Here is a 16269-nt window from a genome sequence, read left to right on the forward strand (position 1 = left end):
TTGCAAGTGCCTGCAATCTAAAAAGTGAAAAGGGCCAGCCAGTAGCTGGAGTCACTTTCCTAAAACTCCTTGGCAACCACCACTGGTGTAAAGGGACGAGAGCTTTCTCTTGAGTTCCCGGAGCACAGGCTTGGAGTCTCAGCACACCTGGGTCCTCTGCTGGTAACCTGGGGGAGTCCCCAGCTGTTCCAAGTCCGAGGAGCTAATCAGCCACACACCTAGGCCCAACATGCATTCAGCACACAGGAGTGGTGTGGGAATGGGCACACATATGTCCCAACTCAGCCTGTGGTCACTGCCGCCCTCCTTCCCTCCCAACAGAGGCTGGACCTGGGCGGGAGTGAGAGGAGCCGCGGGGTGACAGTGGCCTTGAAGCTTACCCACCCATACAACAAGCTCTGGAGCCTGGGCCAGGACGACATGGCCATCCCCAGCAAGCCCCCAGCTGCCTCCCCTGACAAGCCCTCGGCCTTGCTCGGGAACTCCCTGGCCCTGCCTCGAAGGCCCCAGAACCGGGACAGCATCCTGAACCCCAGTGACAAGGAGGAGGTGCCCACCCCTACTCTGGGCAGCATCACCATCCCCCGGCCCCAAGGCAGGAAGACCCCAGAGCTGGGCATCGTGCCTCCACCACCCATTCCCCGCCCGGCCAAGCTCCAGGCTGCCGGCACCGCACTTGGTGACTTCTCAGAGCGGCTGCAGGTGGATCGGGACAGGCGAGCTGCTCTGAGTCCAGGGCTCCTCCCTGGTGGTGTCCCCCAAGGCCCCACTGAACTGCTCCAGCCACTCAGCCCCAGCCCCGGGACTGCAGGCACGAGCAGTGATGCCCTGCTCGCCCTCCTGGACCCGCTCAGCACAGCCTGGTCAGGCAGCACCCTCCCGCCACGCCATGCCGCCCCGAATGTAGCCACCCCATTCACCCCCCAATTCAGCTTCCCCCCTGCAGGGACACCTGCCCCATTCCCACAGCCACCACTCAACCCCTTTGTCCCATCCATGCCAGCAGCCCCACCAACCCTGTCCCTGGTCTCCACACCAGCGGGGCCTTTTGGGGTCCCTCCAGCTTCCCTGGGGCCGGCTTTTGCATCCGGCCTCCTGCTGTCCAGCGCTGGCTTCTGTGCCCCTCACAGGTCTCAGCCCAACCTCTCTGCCCTCTCCATGCCCAACCTCTTTGGCCAGATGCCCATGGGCACCCACACGAGCCCCCTACAGCCGCTGGGTCCCCCAGCAGTTGCCCCATCGAGGATCCGAACGTTGCCCCTGGCCCGCTCAAGTGCCAGGGCTGCTGAGGCCAAGCAGGGGCTGGCCCTGAGGCCTGGAGACCCCCCACTTCTGCCTCCCAGGCCCCCCCAGGGCCTGGAGCCAACACTGCAGCCCTCTGCTCCTCAACAGGCCAGAGACCCCTTTGAGGATTTGTTACAGAAAACCAAGCAAGACGTGAGCCCAAGTCCGGTCCTGGCCCCGGCCCCGGCCCCGGCCCCGGCCCCAGACTCGGTGGAGCAGCTCAGGAAGCAGTGGGAGACCTTCGAGTGAGCCAGGCCTTGAGGGCAGGGGATGCACCGAGGCCCGAGGGTCCGTCCACTGCTGCGGTTCCGAGGGTCCCCCGCCACGCTCTCTGCCCAGGTTCTGCTGGTGGGAAGGGATGGGACCCCTCTCTGCTGCCCCCTCCTCCCCTCCACACTGCCCATCTCTGAGGTCTGGCCCTGCAGAATGGCACCAGTTCCAGTCTGGGAATCAACCCAGTTCCTGAGTGCCCGTCCCACCCCGCGGTTTCCCGTCCTCGGCACCCTTGATTGGGTTTTGCACTAAAGAGGTCAGCTGGGCCAATGATTGATTGCCCCAGACCAAGTCCTACCCACCTTCCCCCTGAAAGTGTCCCGAGAGGCTCTGAAGGCCTATCCTCTGAGCCCAGCTCTCCTGTTCCACCACAGCCAGGCCCTGCACGCCCACCTCCTCGGACACAAGTGGCAGGGTTACCCTCCAGTGTGAGCTCCTCTGCACGAGACACAGGCGGCTTGGGGTTGAAGTTAGGACTCCTCCTGGGCTGGAGGATTTACCTGGTGGGGCACTTCCAGACTGTTTCTAGCAATATACACACACGTTCTTTCCTGTGTCTTCACCCCAAAACTTCAGTTGATTCTGACCTGGGAGGGTCTGGGGACCAGGGGGTCTGGACTGCCTTGTGATGCCCAGCCCCAGCCACCCTGCACGGGGACTGCGAGCACCAGCAACATTGATTTCTAGAAGGAAAATAGAAACCCCATCTGAGTGTTTTGGGGGGAGCCCCCACCCCCTCATTCCAACTCTCTGGCACTCTGATACCTCCAGGTTCTCTTCTCACTGTCAAAGCTGGGTCTCAGCCTCTTGGCATCTGGAGCTTTGTGGGCAAAGCCGAGAAGCTGCGACCCAGACTTCAACTCGAAGGTCGAGCGGAATGCCACAGACTGATGCGGAGGCAGCTGGCCTTCCTGGGTTGGAACGAGGCAGTGGCCCTGAGCCCCTGCTCCAGAGCCGGGTAGAAAGGACAAACTTGGTCTCTGCCTCAGAGAAGCAGGAGAAGGGCTAGAAGCCAGTCCCTCCCCACCTACCCAGAGCACCAGGCCAGCACAGAAATTCCTGAGGCCACCGTCACCAAAGTTAGAGTGAATGTTTTATTGTTTATCTTTTTCCTTTTTACCTTATTGATTTGATGAGTCTTGAAATTGATTCATTTCCATAAACCAAGTTAAAGTATGCCCCGACCATTTAAGAAAACAGCCATCTGAGACACGCAGGAAATTGTGAGCATTTCGACCCGAGCTCTCATTTCCTATTCGGGATGGGTCAGACACACAGTCTACCCAGGGGTGTCTGAGGGGGACAAGGGGGGTGTCTCTGGAGATCTGTCACCCAGGGAGCCCCCTCTGTCTCTAAGAGGCCACCACTGCTGCACATGGTCAGGGAGGCTTGGTGGCCGTCCTGGCACATGGCTTTTCCTGGGCCAACTGTGACCTGTCTGGCTCAGGAATGGGCTCTGGCTGCTTGGGGAGCTGTGTCACTCCTGGGCCATGGGGGCACCTCCCGGGCACTTAGGTGTTTCACAGAGATTCCAGTTTCACTCCCTGGGCAGATCCCCAGGCCCCATCCGGGATAGGGCAGAGGCGGCGCTGGCAGCCCCAGGGAAGGAGGGTGTGTACCCCAAGGCGCCCTGGCCGTGCTGGGGGACTGGGGTGAGCGCTCCATGTTCACATGAGCACTGCTGCCTCTTCACTTGTGGGACTGACTTTGCAAACCCAAGGATGAACTTTGTGTGCATTCAATAAAATCATCTTGGGGAAGAGGCTGGCATCCCCGTGTCCTTGAAGCTTTTGGGGTGGGGGAGGCCCCATGCGGGCCTGAAGCCATCCTCACCACCAGCTCCTGTAGAGGCGGGGACCAGGCGTGGAGCAGTTAGTTAGGGAAGGAGTCAATTCCCCGCACCCACCCAAGCCGGTGGCCACTCAGGGCTCTAAGCCAGCTCGTGCTCTGTCCCTCATAGACCAGGCACGGGGTTGGGCTGGCAACAGGCCTGCTCAGCCCTGCTGGGGCCATGGGGCAGACTGCAGGCCACCAACGATGTTGAGGGCATCCAGGAGCCAGGAAGGAGTTCAAGGGGACACCTGGCAAGTTGCCCCCACAGGTCCCTCATTAGCAAGAACAGAGCCTGGGCATCTGCCTCTGTTGGACGCTGGTATTTGGAGGGGTTGGAAATGCAGACCAATCGACCACCCATAGTGTGAAACATGTCCAGTCACACCACCCACCCCCTCCAACTCGCCCAGCATCTGACCATGCTCTCCCCTGCAGGACTGACAGGCCTGAACGACAGGCACCCAGGCCAGGCACAGTGGCTCATACCTGTAATCCCAACACTTTGGGAGGCTGGGGCAGGTAGATCACGAGGTCGGGAGTTCAAGACCAGCGTGGTCAAGATGGTGAAACCCCTTCTCTACTAAAAGCGGGCACCTGTAATCCCAGCTACTCCAGAGGCTGAGGCAGGAAATTGCTTGAACCCAGGAGGCGGAGGTTGCAGTGAGCCGAGATCGCGCCACTGCACTCCAGCCTGGGTGACAGTGAGACTCCATCTCAAAAAAATAACAAACAAAAAACCAGCCACCTGAAGCAATAGGAGCCGGGAAGAGAGGGCACAGCCAGCTTTCATCTACATGTTGGGGTTCCACATAAAATATCCTAGGAGTCACAGCTGACACAGGTTTTCCAAATCCCTAACTCAGTAAACTGACCCTGGAACCGGCTAAGGCAAGGGAACCGGATGCCTCCTCCCCCTGTTCCCAAGGGTTGTAGAGAAAGTTCAGGGAAAAGTGGTTCCACCTCCTCCAGGATAAGGACCAGGCAAGCCCCTGAGCCTGGCGTTCAGGGCCCTCTCTATCCCAGCCTCTGCTGACTTCCCAGTCCCATGTCCCAGTCCCCCAAGTTGTCACGTGGTTCCACCTTGGATTGGACACCCATGCCTCTGGGACTCGCCGAAACCGAAAGGAAAAGCTGACTGTCGACCCAAAAGTGTAAACGGATCTCCTGGCCTGAGAAGCAGGAAGGACGAAAGGGCACATCTCCAGGTCCATGAAGCTGGAAGGAGGCCAGGCCCTTAGGCAAGTGCCCTTCAGGGATCGGAGGTCACAGTGTGATGGGCATTGCCGGGGAAGGGGCTGGGAGCAAGCAGCAGAGTCTCCCCCGAGTCTGCCTCTGCAGGCCCAGCCCTGACACAGAGGCAGCGCCAGTGTTCACTGAGCTCCTCCACTCAGCAGACACCCCAGAGGGCTTCCTTCGAGTCCTCTTGCCGAATCTGTGTAGAGGCAACCAGTCATCAGGGGAAGGAGCTCGCTCGCCAGGCTGCCAGGGAGGACCGGAGCTGGAGACCCAGAGGTGGTTGGGTGAGCTGGGGGCGTTTGGGGCAGGAGAAGGGTTGCTCTGTCATCCTTATCCCAGAAGGACATGCAGACGATCCTTATCCCATCAGACGGGAGTTGACGACGTCCAGATTCTCTCCCCACTGTCATCCTCTCCGATCCTTACAACAGCCCTGTGAGGTAGGCGGGCGGTGCCTTCCCCCTTTGACAAATGACCACAGCAGGGTGGGAAGCTCAAGGCAGCCCCTCCTCTGCTCCCTTGGGCTGCTCCGGCTGAGGGGGCGGGTGGGTCTGTGGTTCCCTCGCATGACTGGCTCTGGCTTCTGGCAGACAGACCTGCCTGAAGGGATGTTTGTTCTAGGAGCCAGAAGCCCACTCGGCCTCTGCCAGTGGCCTCCCGACTTCCCAGCTGCCTCCGCGGCAGGAGCAGCCCCCAGAGGCAGGGAAGGAGGCAGGAGCCCTGGCCTTGGTGCCTGGGCAACCCGGGCCTGGCCTCCTGGAGAACATGCAGCCTTAGGCCGCCCCTGCCCCAGGACTGTAATGGTCGACCCCATGGAGCAGCCACCGCCTCCTGAGATCAGCCACACCCATCACAGTCATAGACACACAGCAAACGCAGCAGACACGCCCTGCAGCCCTGTCAGGACACACTCACACTAGCATCTGTAGACTAACACGGGCCCAGGTACACACTCAGACACACACTGCTCCAGATACACACACTGTGTGCATCCACATGTGCCCTCCCACGCACAGCCGTACACCTGCCGAGGCACAACCCCGAGGGTGGGATGAAGTCCACAGCCTCTCTAGGCCTCTGTTTCCCTGAGTTGCTCCCCTCAATCCTCCATCCACGATGGGGCAGAGGCAGAGGCTGCCAGCCAAGGGGACACTTCCATAGCAATGTCCCGAGCCGTGGCAGCAGCTTCCTTGGGTCTCCAGGTAGAAACCATCCAGGACCTCCAGGTGCTGGTGCCGGCAGCCAGGCTGGCCTAAATGAGTCTCTCCTCCGGTGGCACCTTGAGGACACTGTCCATCTCCAGCCGGGCCCCAGCCACCTCCTGCTGGCTTGGGCTGTAGGTGCCCTCGGACTGGCGGCGCTTTCGGGCTGCCAGGATCCCTGAAAGAAGGCCCAGGAGGAGGAGGAGGAGGCAGGCACAGGCTGCGGGCACGGCCACCTCCAGCAGCGGGAATGGCAGCGGCAGGGGCACGCCCTTCTGCAAGAGACACAACACCGAGGCCTAAGACCACAGAGAAGGGGAGGACCCTGGGCCCTCAGCAGCACAAGGACCTGCTCAGAGAAAATCAGAGCTGGGAGCGGGCTGCCCCGGGAGCGGTGAAGACCCAGCCCCAGGGGTGTACAGGCAAGTGCCAGGAAACCACCTGTCAGAGCCACTGGCTCGGGGGGTCCTGCACAACAAAGGAGTTCTGGCTAGAAGGACAGAGACGGACACCCGGCAGGAGCTAAGCAGGATGCGTGGGTTTCACAAGGGTGAGATGAGGCAGAACGGGAGCTGGGGCAGACTGAGCGGCCCCCTGCCGCAACAGCCAAGTCAGAATCCACTGGGGCCTGCCTGCCGGGGTGGGGTGGCACAGGGAGCAGGGGAATGTTCTGACAGCTTGTCCCTGCAAGCCCTGGCCCAGGCTTCAGGGGGCCCAGCAAACCTCCTTGCTGTCTCCAGTCACAGGCTCCCAGGATGCCCCATCAAAGCCTCTACATGCCTGGGACTCTGAAGTCCCAGGATGCGAGGATTCCAGAGGCACGGGCTCTGGGACTCACCAGCCCCCCTCTGTACCTCCAGGCTTCTCAGCCCGCTGTGACCTGGGTCCTAAAACTAGAGAGGAAAGTCCCTCTGTCCTGAGAGGGCCCTGCCAGCCTCCACCCCTGAACATTTTAGGGGAGGAGCTGTAAAGCCATTTCCTTCCCCTGCCCTGGGAGGTGGCTGGGTGGGGAAGCCAGAGGCTGTAAAAGTTCAACTTGAAAGGAAACATTCCCCATAAGCGGAGGGGATTTGTGGTTTATGGCCCAGGCCGCCAGAGGCCTGTGGAGATCAAGGCTGCTCTCCAGACTACCCTTTTCCAAGCCTCTCCTCGCCAGCACCCACCTTCCCCCCACCACCCCCGCCCCGAGGAAGGGGTGTGTCAGGGAGGGTCACAGCTCCAGCCCCTGCCGCCTTCGCCTTCCACTTCGTCTGTCCAGGCTCCTCCCGGGCTGAGCCCCCTGGGGTTGGGGCCACCCTGCACAGTGGCCGAGCCTGCCCCAGTGCAGACTCCCAGGCCACCCCCACCTTGCCCCGGGTCTTCCAACTCAGTCTCCTGGATTCACCAGCCTAAATCCCAGAACACCAACATCCTCTTGGCCCTGAGTCCTGGTTGGATTGGCAGAGACCATCTGTCCTCACTGCCACTGCCCTGGGCACTCTGGGGAAGCCCCTGACCCAGCCAGGAGCTTTGTGCTCTTGTCAATAGATGGTGGCAGCCCCCAAAGCTCTCCCTGGCGTGGAAATACCTCCTGTGTGGGGGGTGTGGAAAGGACCTGAGGCTCCTCTCACTGCCCCACCCCATGACAGAGTGGCCCAGGAACAGCCCCACGGTGCTCTGCTCTCCCCAGCAGCATCAGCTCACCAAGGGCCCAGCAGGCCACGTCCACAGCCCCTCACCCCGGCAACACTCACCACCACTTCACAGAACTGGCCGGAGAATCTGGCATTGCAGATACATTCAGATACCCCTCCAGCTGCCCGGCAGGTGCCCCCATTCAAGCAGGGGTTGGTTTCACAGGGGAGGGCGGGGACCTGACACCTGGAGAAGGAGGGGGGGCTGAGAAAGCGGCTCCCCCATGGCTGCCTCTTGTGCTCCCAGCTGCTCTGCTGCCCACCCCCCCCCCTTCAGCAAGCATCAGAGCTTATCCGTTCACTGCCCCCATGCGCTGCTCCTGCCCAGCTGGGCCCTGCCCGGTGACCACCCGAGCAGCTATGACTGAGAAGGACTCTCCTCCCATTAGGGGGACTGGGGAGCCTGTGTGAAGGCAGGTGCCCCGGGAGCTGACGCCACTGTCTGCAGGACCCAGAATCTGCAATTTTACGGTCTCCCACAAGCGGGCTGGGGCTGTTCCCATAACTGCTACCAGGTCTGTATCACAGAGGATGGTCTTGCAAGACATGGAAGGAAACTCAAGTGACAATGGTGACTGTGATACCAGGGAGGGGTGAGAAGGTGGGCAAGGACCCCCACCCCACCCTGGCTGGAGGAATAGCCCTTCACACTCATTGGACCCCCTCACAGTTCCCAGGCCCCCAGACCCACCTCTGGCCAGCAAGACCCTCCAGGCAGCTGCAGTTGGCAGCAGGAGAGCCACCCTCACACGGGCTGCCGTCGAGGCAGGTGACATTCAGGATACATTCCTTGGATGGGACAGGCAACCTGGGGAGAGAGCAGAGGCTGGAATGGGTGCAGGATGCCTGGGACCTGCCCTCCCCAGTGCTGTGACCGTGGGCCACCTGAGCCTGTGTTCTCATGTATGGAATCCAGGGCCCTCTATCGGTCACGGGATTGTGGTCCCTGGTGGGAAGGAAGGGTCACTTACTTTCCAGAACCTCAGAGGACTCTGAGGACAACAAAAAGTAAGGATTCTGAACAAAAGCAGCTCCTAAACGCAATGCCTGGACATTCCTTGAGGGGAGAGGGAGGGATCAGGCCACAGCCAGATCCCCCTTCCACACCCTAGGCTCCAGGGAGAGCCACCGGGAGATGAATAAGGGAAGCCCAAAGCCTGATCCCCTCCCTCCACCCCGACCAGTGACCAACAGGGATGAACCTCGGTGTAAGCGGCAGGCGCTCCCAGCCCCAGACAGCAGCGCTGTTTATCTGAAATTCCAAGCTAACTGGGTGTGTTTTGATCTGTGTTTTATTAGGAAATTTATCAAATTAAACTGTCCTGCTCATGTCACAGATAAGGACACGAGGATCAGGGAAGGGAAGCGACTCATCCACAGACCTGGCAGACTTCTCTGCCCCACCACAGTCCCAGGGGGCATTTGCAGCCCACCCCTGCCCTGGTCACCACCCCCTTCCGGGCCCACGCCCCTGCCCAGCCCTCCCACCTGCAGCGCGGGCCCCCGAAGCCAGGCGGGCAGTGACACTCGAAGCGGCCGTCGGGGTGCGTGTGACAGCGGCCACGGGCGCAGGGCGCGGAGTCACAGGGGTTGACGTGGGCCTCGCAGCGCGGGCCCTCCCAGCCCGGGCCGCAGGCGCAGGCGAAGGCGTCGAAGAGGTCGCGACAGTCACCACCATGCAGACAGGGCGAGGGCGCACACACGGGCGCGCCGCGGCAGCCGAGGATGGGGGCCGGCGTCCCAGGCCAGGCAGCGAAGTGCTCTTGGGCTCCAGGGGCCACGCCGGGTCGGGGCCGCGCCAAGGGCAGGGGCAGGCCGCCCAGCGCCACGCGGCCCAGGCAGCCGGTGAAGTTCTCGGCCAGCAGGATGTGCGCGGCACCTGGGCCCTGCAGGAAGCCCAGGTCACCGGCCAGGCCGCGCAGCGCCACCGGGGTGGCCGCACCGTCCAACCACAGCAGCCAGCGCGAGGGAGCGGCCGCCGGGCGCTCCATGGCCAGGCGCACTCGGTGCCAGGCACCATCGGCCACGCGCGGCCCAGGTATGGGCAGCAGGGCACCAGAGAGGCCGTGGCCTCCGCGCACGCCCCCCGCCAGTGAGCCATTGCGCACCGCTAGCCACACGCCTGCCAGGGCGCCCGCCGTGACACGCAGCAGCCAGGCCTCGGAGTCGCGCGTGCGGAAGGCCAGCGACAGGCTGCCGAGTGAGCGCCCAGACGATGCGTTGTGCCCGCTGAACGCGACGGGGGGACCCTCGCGGAACGTGGCCTCCGCCACACCTGCGGAGAGAAGGAGCCTCAGGGAATGGCCCACGGAGCCTTCTCCAGAAATGCCACCTCCCCCTTACTGGGGGCGGGGCACACGCACCCACCTATCATCTAATCCTGGAAACTGCAGCCGCCCGCGACCACCCTCACTTCTACCCACAATGTATTTCCTACCCACGGAGGAGCAGTTCTGGGCCAGTGCTGGGGGCGGGGGCGGGGGCGGGGAGGGGGGTGTGGGGGGAGGTGTGCGATGCCTAGGCGACCCTCCAGGTCACAGGCCGGCCAACAGCAACTCCTGGCAGAATCTGGCCCCTTCCCTCCCTGTGAAGCTGTGCCACCTTAACCGCCAAGGCTTGCCTTTCACTGCGGCCAGTCATCTTTGTAAAATGCAGATCTGGTCATGCCCCTCTCCTGCTTAAAACCCTCCAGAGGCTCCACACTGTCCTTGGGATAGAGTCAGAACGGCCTGACTGAGTGTCCTCAAAGCCCCTACCAACTTTCCCACCCTGTTCCTGCTGGCCCCTTGCACTTCCACTGTCCTTGCAGACCTCAGGGACTTTGCACACGCTATGCCTTTCCATAAAATGTCCTTTCCCCTGTGGCTCTCAGAGTCTGGCCTTGAAGCCGGGTACAGGCTCCCCTTCTCCAGAAACTCTGTCCCTCTACATGCGGTGGCCCTGCCACACTGCCCTGGGGCTTGGCATGCCTGGTCCACCAGTATCCTACAAGCCCTGAGAGTGCAGATGGGATCTAGCCAGCTTGGGTGTCCAGCACCCAGCACGGGAGCTGCGCAGGACACACACTCACACACAAAGCCATCAGGGACCTCCTCACACGTGGCAGGTGGGAGACAGGGCTGGCCGGGACACCACAGCTGCTGGGCACACGTAGGCCCTGTGAAATTGGCAGGGCAGGTACAGTGGAAGTCATTCCAGGTGACGAGGCAAGTCCCACCATTGAAACAGGGGTCAGGCTGTGGGAGAGGCAGGGCAGGGGTTGGCTCAGGACTGCAGTTAGCATCACCCACCATAACCAGCATTGCAGTGCTTCTTCACTGAGCACCTACTAACAGACCCAGTATCTCCTCACAAACGAGTGGAGAGGAAGTCGCTAGCACCCCCATTTTACAGAGGAGAAAACTGAGGCTCAGTAAGGCAAAGCCACTTGCCTGAGTCACCCAGCCAATAAAGAGAGGAACCAGAGTTCATGCCCAAGCTGTTACAACTCCAGGGCTGGTGGAATTCTGTTCATGATCAAAAGGGTGTCCTGTTCCCCAAGTAGCTCCTGCAGAAAGGCTCGGGCAGCCTCTATCTCAGTCAGTGTGTCTCTCGCAGACCAGGACTGGCTGGGGGAGGCACGGGGACTGCTAGAGGGTAGGAGCAGCTGGGCTGAAGAGGCGGTGAATGCAAATCTGCCCTGCCACCTTCCTGTAGTGGGACCCCGGGCAGGTCACTTCACCTCCTCAGCCTGAGTTTCCTCATCAGCAAAAGGACACACTAAGTCCCAGTGATGTAGGACAGATCCTAGAAAAAGGATCCCCACCCTCAACCCCTGGACACTTACACTGCACATGTCTTCAGAGACACAGCCTGCGGTGAGGTTCCAGGACTGCCTGCCGCCAAGCTCGCTCGGCTGGCTTGAGTTATCCAGTGGCAGAGGAAAGAAGGGGAGGTGGCGGCCATCGAGTCGCAGGTCCTGGAGGCAGCCTCGGAAGGGCCCACCCCAGGGCTGGCTGTCAGCAGCAAGGAGCCTCCCACCCACGTGCATGTGCTGCCCCAGGTCCTGCAGCTGCTCAGGCCCGAAGCTGAGCGTCACCAGGTGACGAAGCCCATCATCCCAGCGCCCAGGGAGCACTACAGCAGGACCGCCCGGCGCCTCAGCCCGGATCCGACCCTCGCTCAGGAATACTGTCAGACCAGCTGCGGAGTCATTGGCAAACTGGAGCAACAGGCCAGCGGACTCCCGAGTACGGAGAAGGAAAGACAGTGTGAGGTTGGGGCCTGGCAGCTCTTGAAGCAGAAAGGAGACAGAACTTGGGGCGCCTCCCAAGCCAAAGGTGGCAGCAGGAATCTCTGCAGGGAGAGAAGGTGCCAGGTGTGAGGCCTGCAGGCTGAGGGAGCCAGATCTCAGGTGCTGCCTTCCCACCTGGCTTATTCCTCACCATCAGCACACGTGGGACCCCTGTGGGGTCGAGGACAGTTGCAACGGAAATGAGTCCACAGATCCACGCAGGACCCTCCATGGACACAAGGCAGAGGCTGGCACTGCTCTCGGCGCTCGCAGCCCAGGAGGACGTTCTCGCCGAGATCCTCAGGCAGCAGGAGGTGCCCATCCACACGCACGTCCTGGAGACAGCCTGCAAAGGTCGCGTCCCCCAGCTGGGCGGAGGAGATCCCAGTAGGCAGTGGAGTTGCTGAAGCCGTGGGAGCCAGGGCCACAGGACCAGAGGCCACACAGAGCCGGGCAGGGCAGCCCTCATGCCAGAGCCGTAGCTCCAGGGTCGCTAGGTGGAGCACCACCTCCACCTGGTGCCAATGGCCATCATTTAGGCCCAGGTCTGGCAGTCTCAGGACAAGCACAGTGGTGCCGTGGCTCCAGAGTGTGGCCTGAAGTGTGGCTGCCACCAATGCCAGCTCCAAGCTTTCCCTGGTGTCATTGCGAGTGGCCAAGGTCCCAGCAGGCAGCGTAGTGCGAAACCTCAGTGCCAGACCCAGGGGGCCACCAGCTGGCACTGATGCCTGAATGGGTCTCCCAGCCATCACAGAGAAGGTGGTATTCTGGCCACAGAAAGGTCCATGGGTACCAGGTGGGCAGTGGCAGACATAACTGTGGACCCCAGACTCGAAGATAGGGATGCAGGTGGCAGCCAGTGGGCAGGTGTGGCCCTGGCAGCCAGTGAGCTGCACAGAACAGTCGCGCCCGCCCCACGTCTCTGGGCACCTGCAGATATAGCCTGCCACAGTGTCACTGCAGTTTCCGCCATGCAGGCAGGGATCTGACAGGCATTCATCCACATCTTCCTCACATGTCGGCCCTTTGGGAGAGACCAAGCCAAGGCTCAGTGATGTCTGGGGCCAGAACCACAGTATTGACCCAGAACTTACATGCCTCTTGTGATGGGGACCTCAGTACCTATCAACCAAACCAATTCCCAAAGGATTTCTCATGGTCCTCTCAAGTCCCCTGTAGGCCAGAAGTCAAGATGTCCCTTCCCTTCCCATATCTGGTGAGTCTCCAGGCCCTGTAGATCTAATCTCCTAAACAATCTCCAATGCCCCCTTTCTCCCACCCTCCATCTCCTGCCTTACCAGCTCTCTGGGCGACCATCCTGCATGCTCCAGTTCACCAGCCTTCAGAAGCCCTTTCCCATCCATCTCCACCAATGGCCAGAGGTCTATTTCTAAAGCATCACCTGGCCAGGTTCCTCTGCTGCTTCAGGTCTACCCTGACATTTAAGACACCTTCATGGGATGGGTCCTACCAGGCTCTCAAGCCTCAATCCTGCTTCCCACAAACCTCGAACCTCCCATTCCTCCAAGCATTTCCTGGAAGGTCCCGACTCTGGGGCTTTGCTCATACTGTTCTACCTGTGGAATGCCTCATTCTCCCTTACCCTTCCTTTCAAACTGCTACTCATCCTGCAAAGCCCAAACTCAAAGAGCCCAGAAGCTTTCCCTAACTCCCAACCTCAAACTATTGTATTACTCTCCAGTCATAGGCACAGCTCCGCAGAACCCCGCATTAAACGTATTTGTTTACTCAGCGGAGATCTTCAGGGACCTGAGTATGTCCTTGGTGCCCAGCAAAGGGCCTGGCGTGGCTTTTATGGACAGAGTGATGAAATGGAGGAGCTAGTGGGGTAGTGCACGCACCTGAGGCACTCTGAGTGGCCCCCCAGGCTCCAACCCCTCAGTCCCTCTGCCCCAGGGCCCTCACACTGGCTGTGAAGGGGCTGCCTCATCCTCCCTCCAGGGATCCCTTCAGGTGCTCAGGCCCCAGCTTGGGTCAAGAAGCCATAGTCCACTGTCGCTCCGAAAGAGCCACATCCCAGCTGGAGGAACCCAGGCCCAGAGAAGCCACAGGGTTTGAAGCCCAGCCCCGATCAGCTCACAAATTCCACAGCTTCCTCCTAGGAACCGCCACCCACCAACCTCCTCCTGCCCAGGGCCCACATTCCTCCATACCTGTCAGGAGCCACAGGTGGCCCAGGAAGGTCCACAGAGCCCCCGGCTCCATTGCCATGCCCTCCAGACAGGTTGAGAGTGGTGGGCGGGCACTGAGGCTGGGGAAGTGGGGAGGGACAGAGCTCCCTGCCCGGCCCAGCTGCCTCCTTCGGAGCCTGCTCAGGAATGCCAGGCACTGGCCTCCCCCATGCCCAGCACGGCCTAAAGGGAGGGAGGACAGGCAAAGAGCCCAGCCCTGCAGCTGGGGTCCCCCCTCTCTGGCTCTGACCTCAGAGGTCTGCCCTCCCTGTCACCCAACAGCTAAGCTCAACTGGGAGAGGAGCCGGGTTCCCGCTGATACTGGTAAACCTGGGGGATGACACCCCTCATCCTCTCAGCTGTAAGATGGGGTTTTAAACCCCTGCCTCATGGGGCCGTGTCAAGGAAAAAACAAGATGCAGAGCAATTGCTTCCCAGAGGCCAGACGTGCTGTGTGGGCCCACTGTGTGCCAGGCACCCAGGAGGCCATGGCTCTTGGAGCAGGACTTGGGGAACCTCGGCCCATGGAGGCAGTGGATGGGCCTTCAGGGCCCCCAGGAGTGTTGGCCATCCAGCGCTGGGGGACACTGAGTCCCACCATCCATCCAGGGCTGGGGACCATCTCTTTCCCCTGGTAGAGGAGGCTGTGCCCAGAAACCTGCCAGGGAGAGGAGGCAGTGTGCCCCAGCAGGAATGCGGGCGGGCGTGAGGGAGGTGTCGCAGGCATTCCAGAGGGGGCAGGGACATTCGGTGTTGGAGGTGGAGTTCCCTGGGCTCACCGGTGTCCTATGTCTGTGCATCTGCATGCACCCAAGGCAGGGGGAGACTTTCTGAACCCCCAACTCCTGCCTGACAGGCCCCAGCTCCCCAAAGGTCAGAGTCATCTTTCTACAGATGCTGCCCCCCTAAATCTCTGCAATAGCCCCTATGTCCTTCTCTGTCCTGGCTGAACCGCCTCCATCTTTCCTGAAGACCGTCCTTCCACATGTTCTCCCAGACAACCTCAGCCCACTATGGCCCCAGCCCCACTACACACCTGAGCCCCGGTCTCACCTCCAAAGTGAGTCCTAGTTCAGCCACCCTCAGCGGTCACCTGGGCCCTCATACCCACCTCCTCCCTGATCTCCTTAACCCCATCAATCCACACATCCAGACAGAAGGGACCTTCTCACCCGAGGACCACCAATTCGGATGGTGCCAGGGCCCACCCCACCCCAGACACCTGCGTAGCCATCTGGGCAGTGACACTGGAAGCCATTGGGCAGGTCCTGGCAGCGGCCTCCGTTGAGGCATGGCCGTGAGGCACACTCGTCCACCTCCACACCGCAGTCGGCTCCTGCAAGAGGCCCAGCTGTGGGTCCCACCTGCGGGTCCCACCTGCACCCTCAGAGCCAGGCAGGGGCTGAGAGGGTCTATTCTATAGCTAGGGAGACTGAGTCCAAGAGAGGGCAGTCGCGCGTGTGGGGCGGGGTGGGGGTGGGGCACAAGATCCCTCCCTGGGCATCTGGACACGGGCTGACCACTTCCCCAACAGGGGCTCACCCTCAAAGCCAGGAGGGCAGTGGCACACGAAGCCCGCAGCGTGGCGGAAGCTGAAGGTACCAGGTAAGGTGGCCTGGACGCCCCCGTAGAGGGCCGGGTCAGAGCGCTGCAGGCATCGGCCCCCGTGCTGGCAGGGGCTCGATGCACACTCGTCCTCGTCCACCTCACACAGCTCGCCGCTGTAGCCTGGGGACACACACATGCAGACATTAGGTCTCACAGGGTTGCCGGGCAGCACCTCTTCAGCAAGGGACCGCGGCTCGGAATAAGCCACGAATGGCGAGGGAGGGATGCACTGAGGGCAGCAGGGATGACCATGGCAGCCTTCAGCAGCAGCGGCCTATTGCTGCTGTTACTGGTCTTACTACTATTTTTCCTTTTTTTTTTTTTTGAGACAGAGTCTTGCTCTGTTGCCCCAGCTGGAGTGCAGTGGCATGATCTCAGCTCACTTCCACCTCTCAGGTTCAAGCGATTCTCCTGCCTCAGCTTGCAGAGTAGCTGGCACTACAGGAACACTCCACCATGCTCAGCTAATTTGTGTTTTTTTAGTAGAGACGAAGTTTCACAATGTTGGCCAGGCTGGTCTCGAACTCCTGACTTCGTGATCCACCCGCCTCAGCCTCCCAAAGTGCTGGGATTACAGGCGTGAGCCACCGCGCCCGGCCTAGTCTTACTACTATTACTAGCGTTAATTACCAAGCCCTTTGCAGCTGTCAGGCCCGTCCCAAGGGTTTCCCAGGCGTCGCACCTTCACTCTCCCC

At 61.1% G+C, this 16269-nt stretch overlaps 2 protein-coding genes across 36 annotated transcripts in view; one reads left to right on the top strand and one right to left on the bottom strand.

Annotated features, from left to right (window-relative positions):
* Nucleotides 1–3319, top strand: part of DENND1A (DENN domain containing 1A) — a 545711-nt gene extending 542392 nt beyond the window's left edge. For all 14 annotated transcript variants that reach the window (XM_045372599.2, XM_045372603.2, XM_045372601.2 and 11 more), the window contains one exon: nt 322–3319. In XM_045372599.2, the coding sequence (XP_045228534.2) occupies nt 322–1533 (1212 nt within the window). In that variant the 3' untranslated portion in view covers nt 1534–3319. The remainder of the gene's footprint in view (nt 1–321) is intronic.
* The window catches only part of CRB2 (crumbs cell polarity complex component 2), a 38673-nt gene continuing 25041 nt past the window's right edge, over nt 2638–16269 (bottom strand). For 7 of the 22 annotated variants that reach the window (XM_074016590.1, XM_074016591.1, XM_074016592.1 and 4 more), the window contains 10 exons: nt 15509–15694; nt 15189–15302; nt 13949–14149; nt 11926–12798; nt 11328–11836; nt 10572–10737; nt 8990–9776; nt 8193–8309; nt 7562–7688; nt 2638–6103 (listed from right to left, as the gene is read on the bottom strand). In XM_074016590.1, coding sequence (XP_073872691.1) covers nt 5879–6103; nt 7562–7688; nt 8193–8309; nt 8990–9776; nt 10572–10737; nt 11328–11836; nt 11926–12798; nt 13949–14149; nt 15189–15302; nt 15509–15694 — 3305 coding nt within the window. In that variant the 3' untranslated portion in view covers nt 2638–5878. Of the gene's footprint in view, nt 6104–7561; nt 7689–8120; nt 8310–8989; nt 9777–10571; nt 10738–11327; nt 11837–11925; nt 12799–13948; nt 14150–15138; nt 15303–15508; nt 15695–16269 lie in introns of those variants that run through there. The other 15 variants (XM_074016602.1, XM_074016601.1, XM_074016600.1 and 12 more) reach the window with 5 other exon arrangements.

The sequence above is a fragment of the Macaca fascicularis genome, chromosome 15 (assembly GCF_037993035.2).
Source record: "Macaca fascicularis isolate 582-1 chromosome 15, T2T-MFA8v1.1".
Classification (NCBI taxonomy): domain Eukaryota; kingdom Metazoa; phylum Chordata; class Mammalia; order Primates; family Cercopithecidae; genus Macaca; species Macaca fascicularis.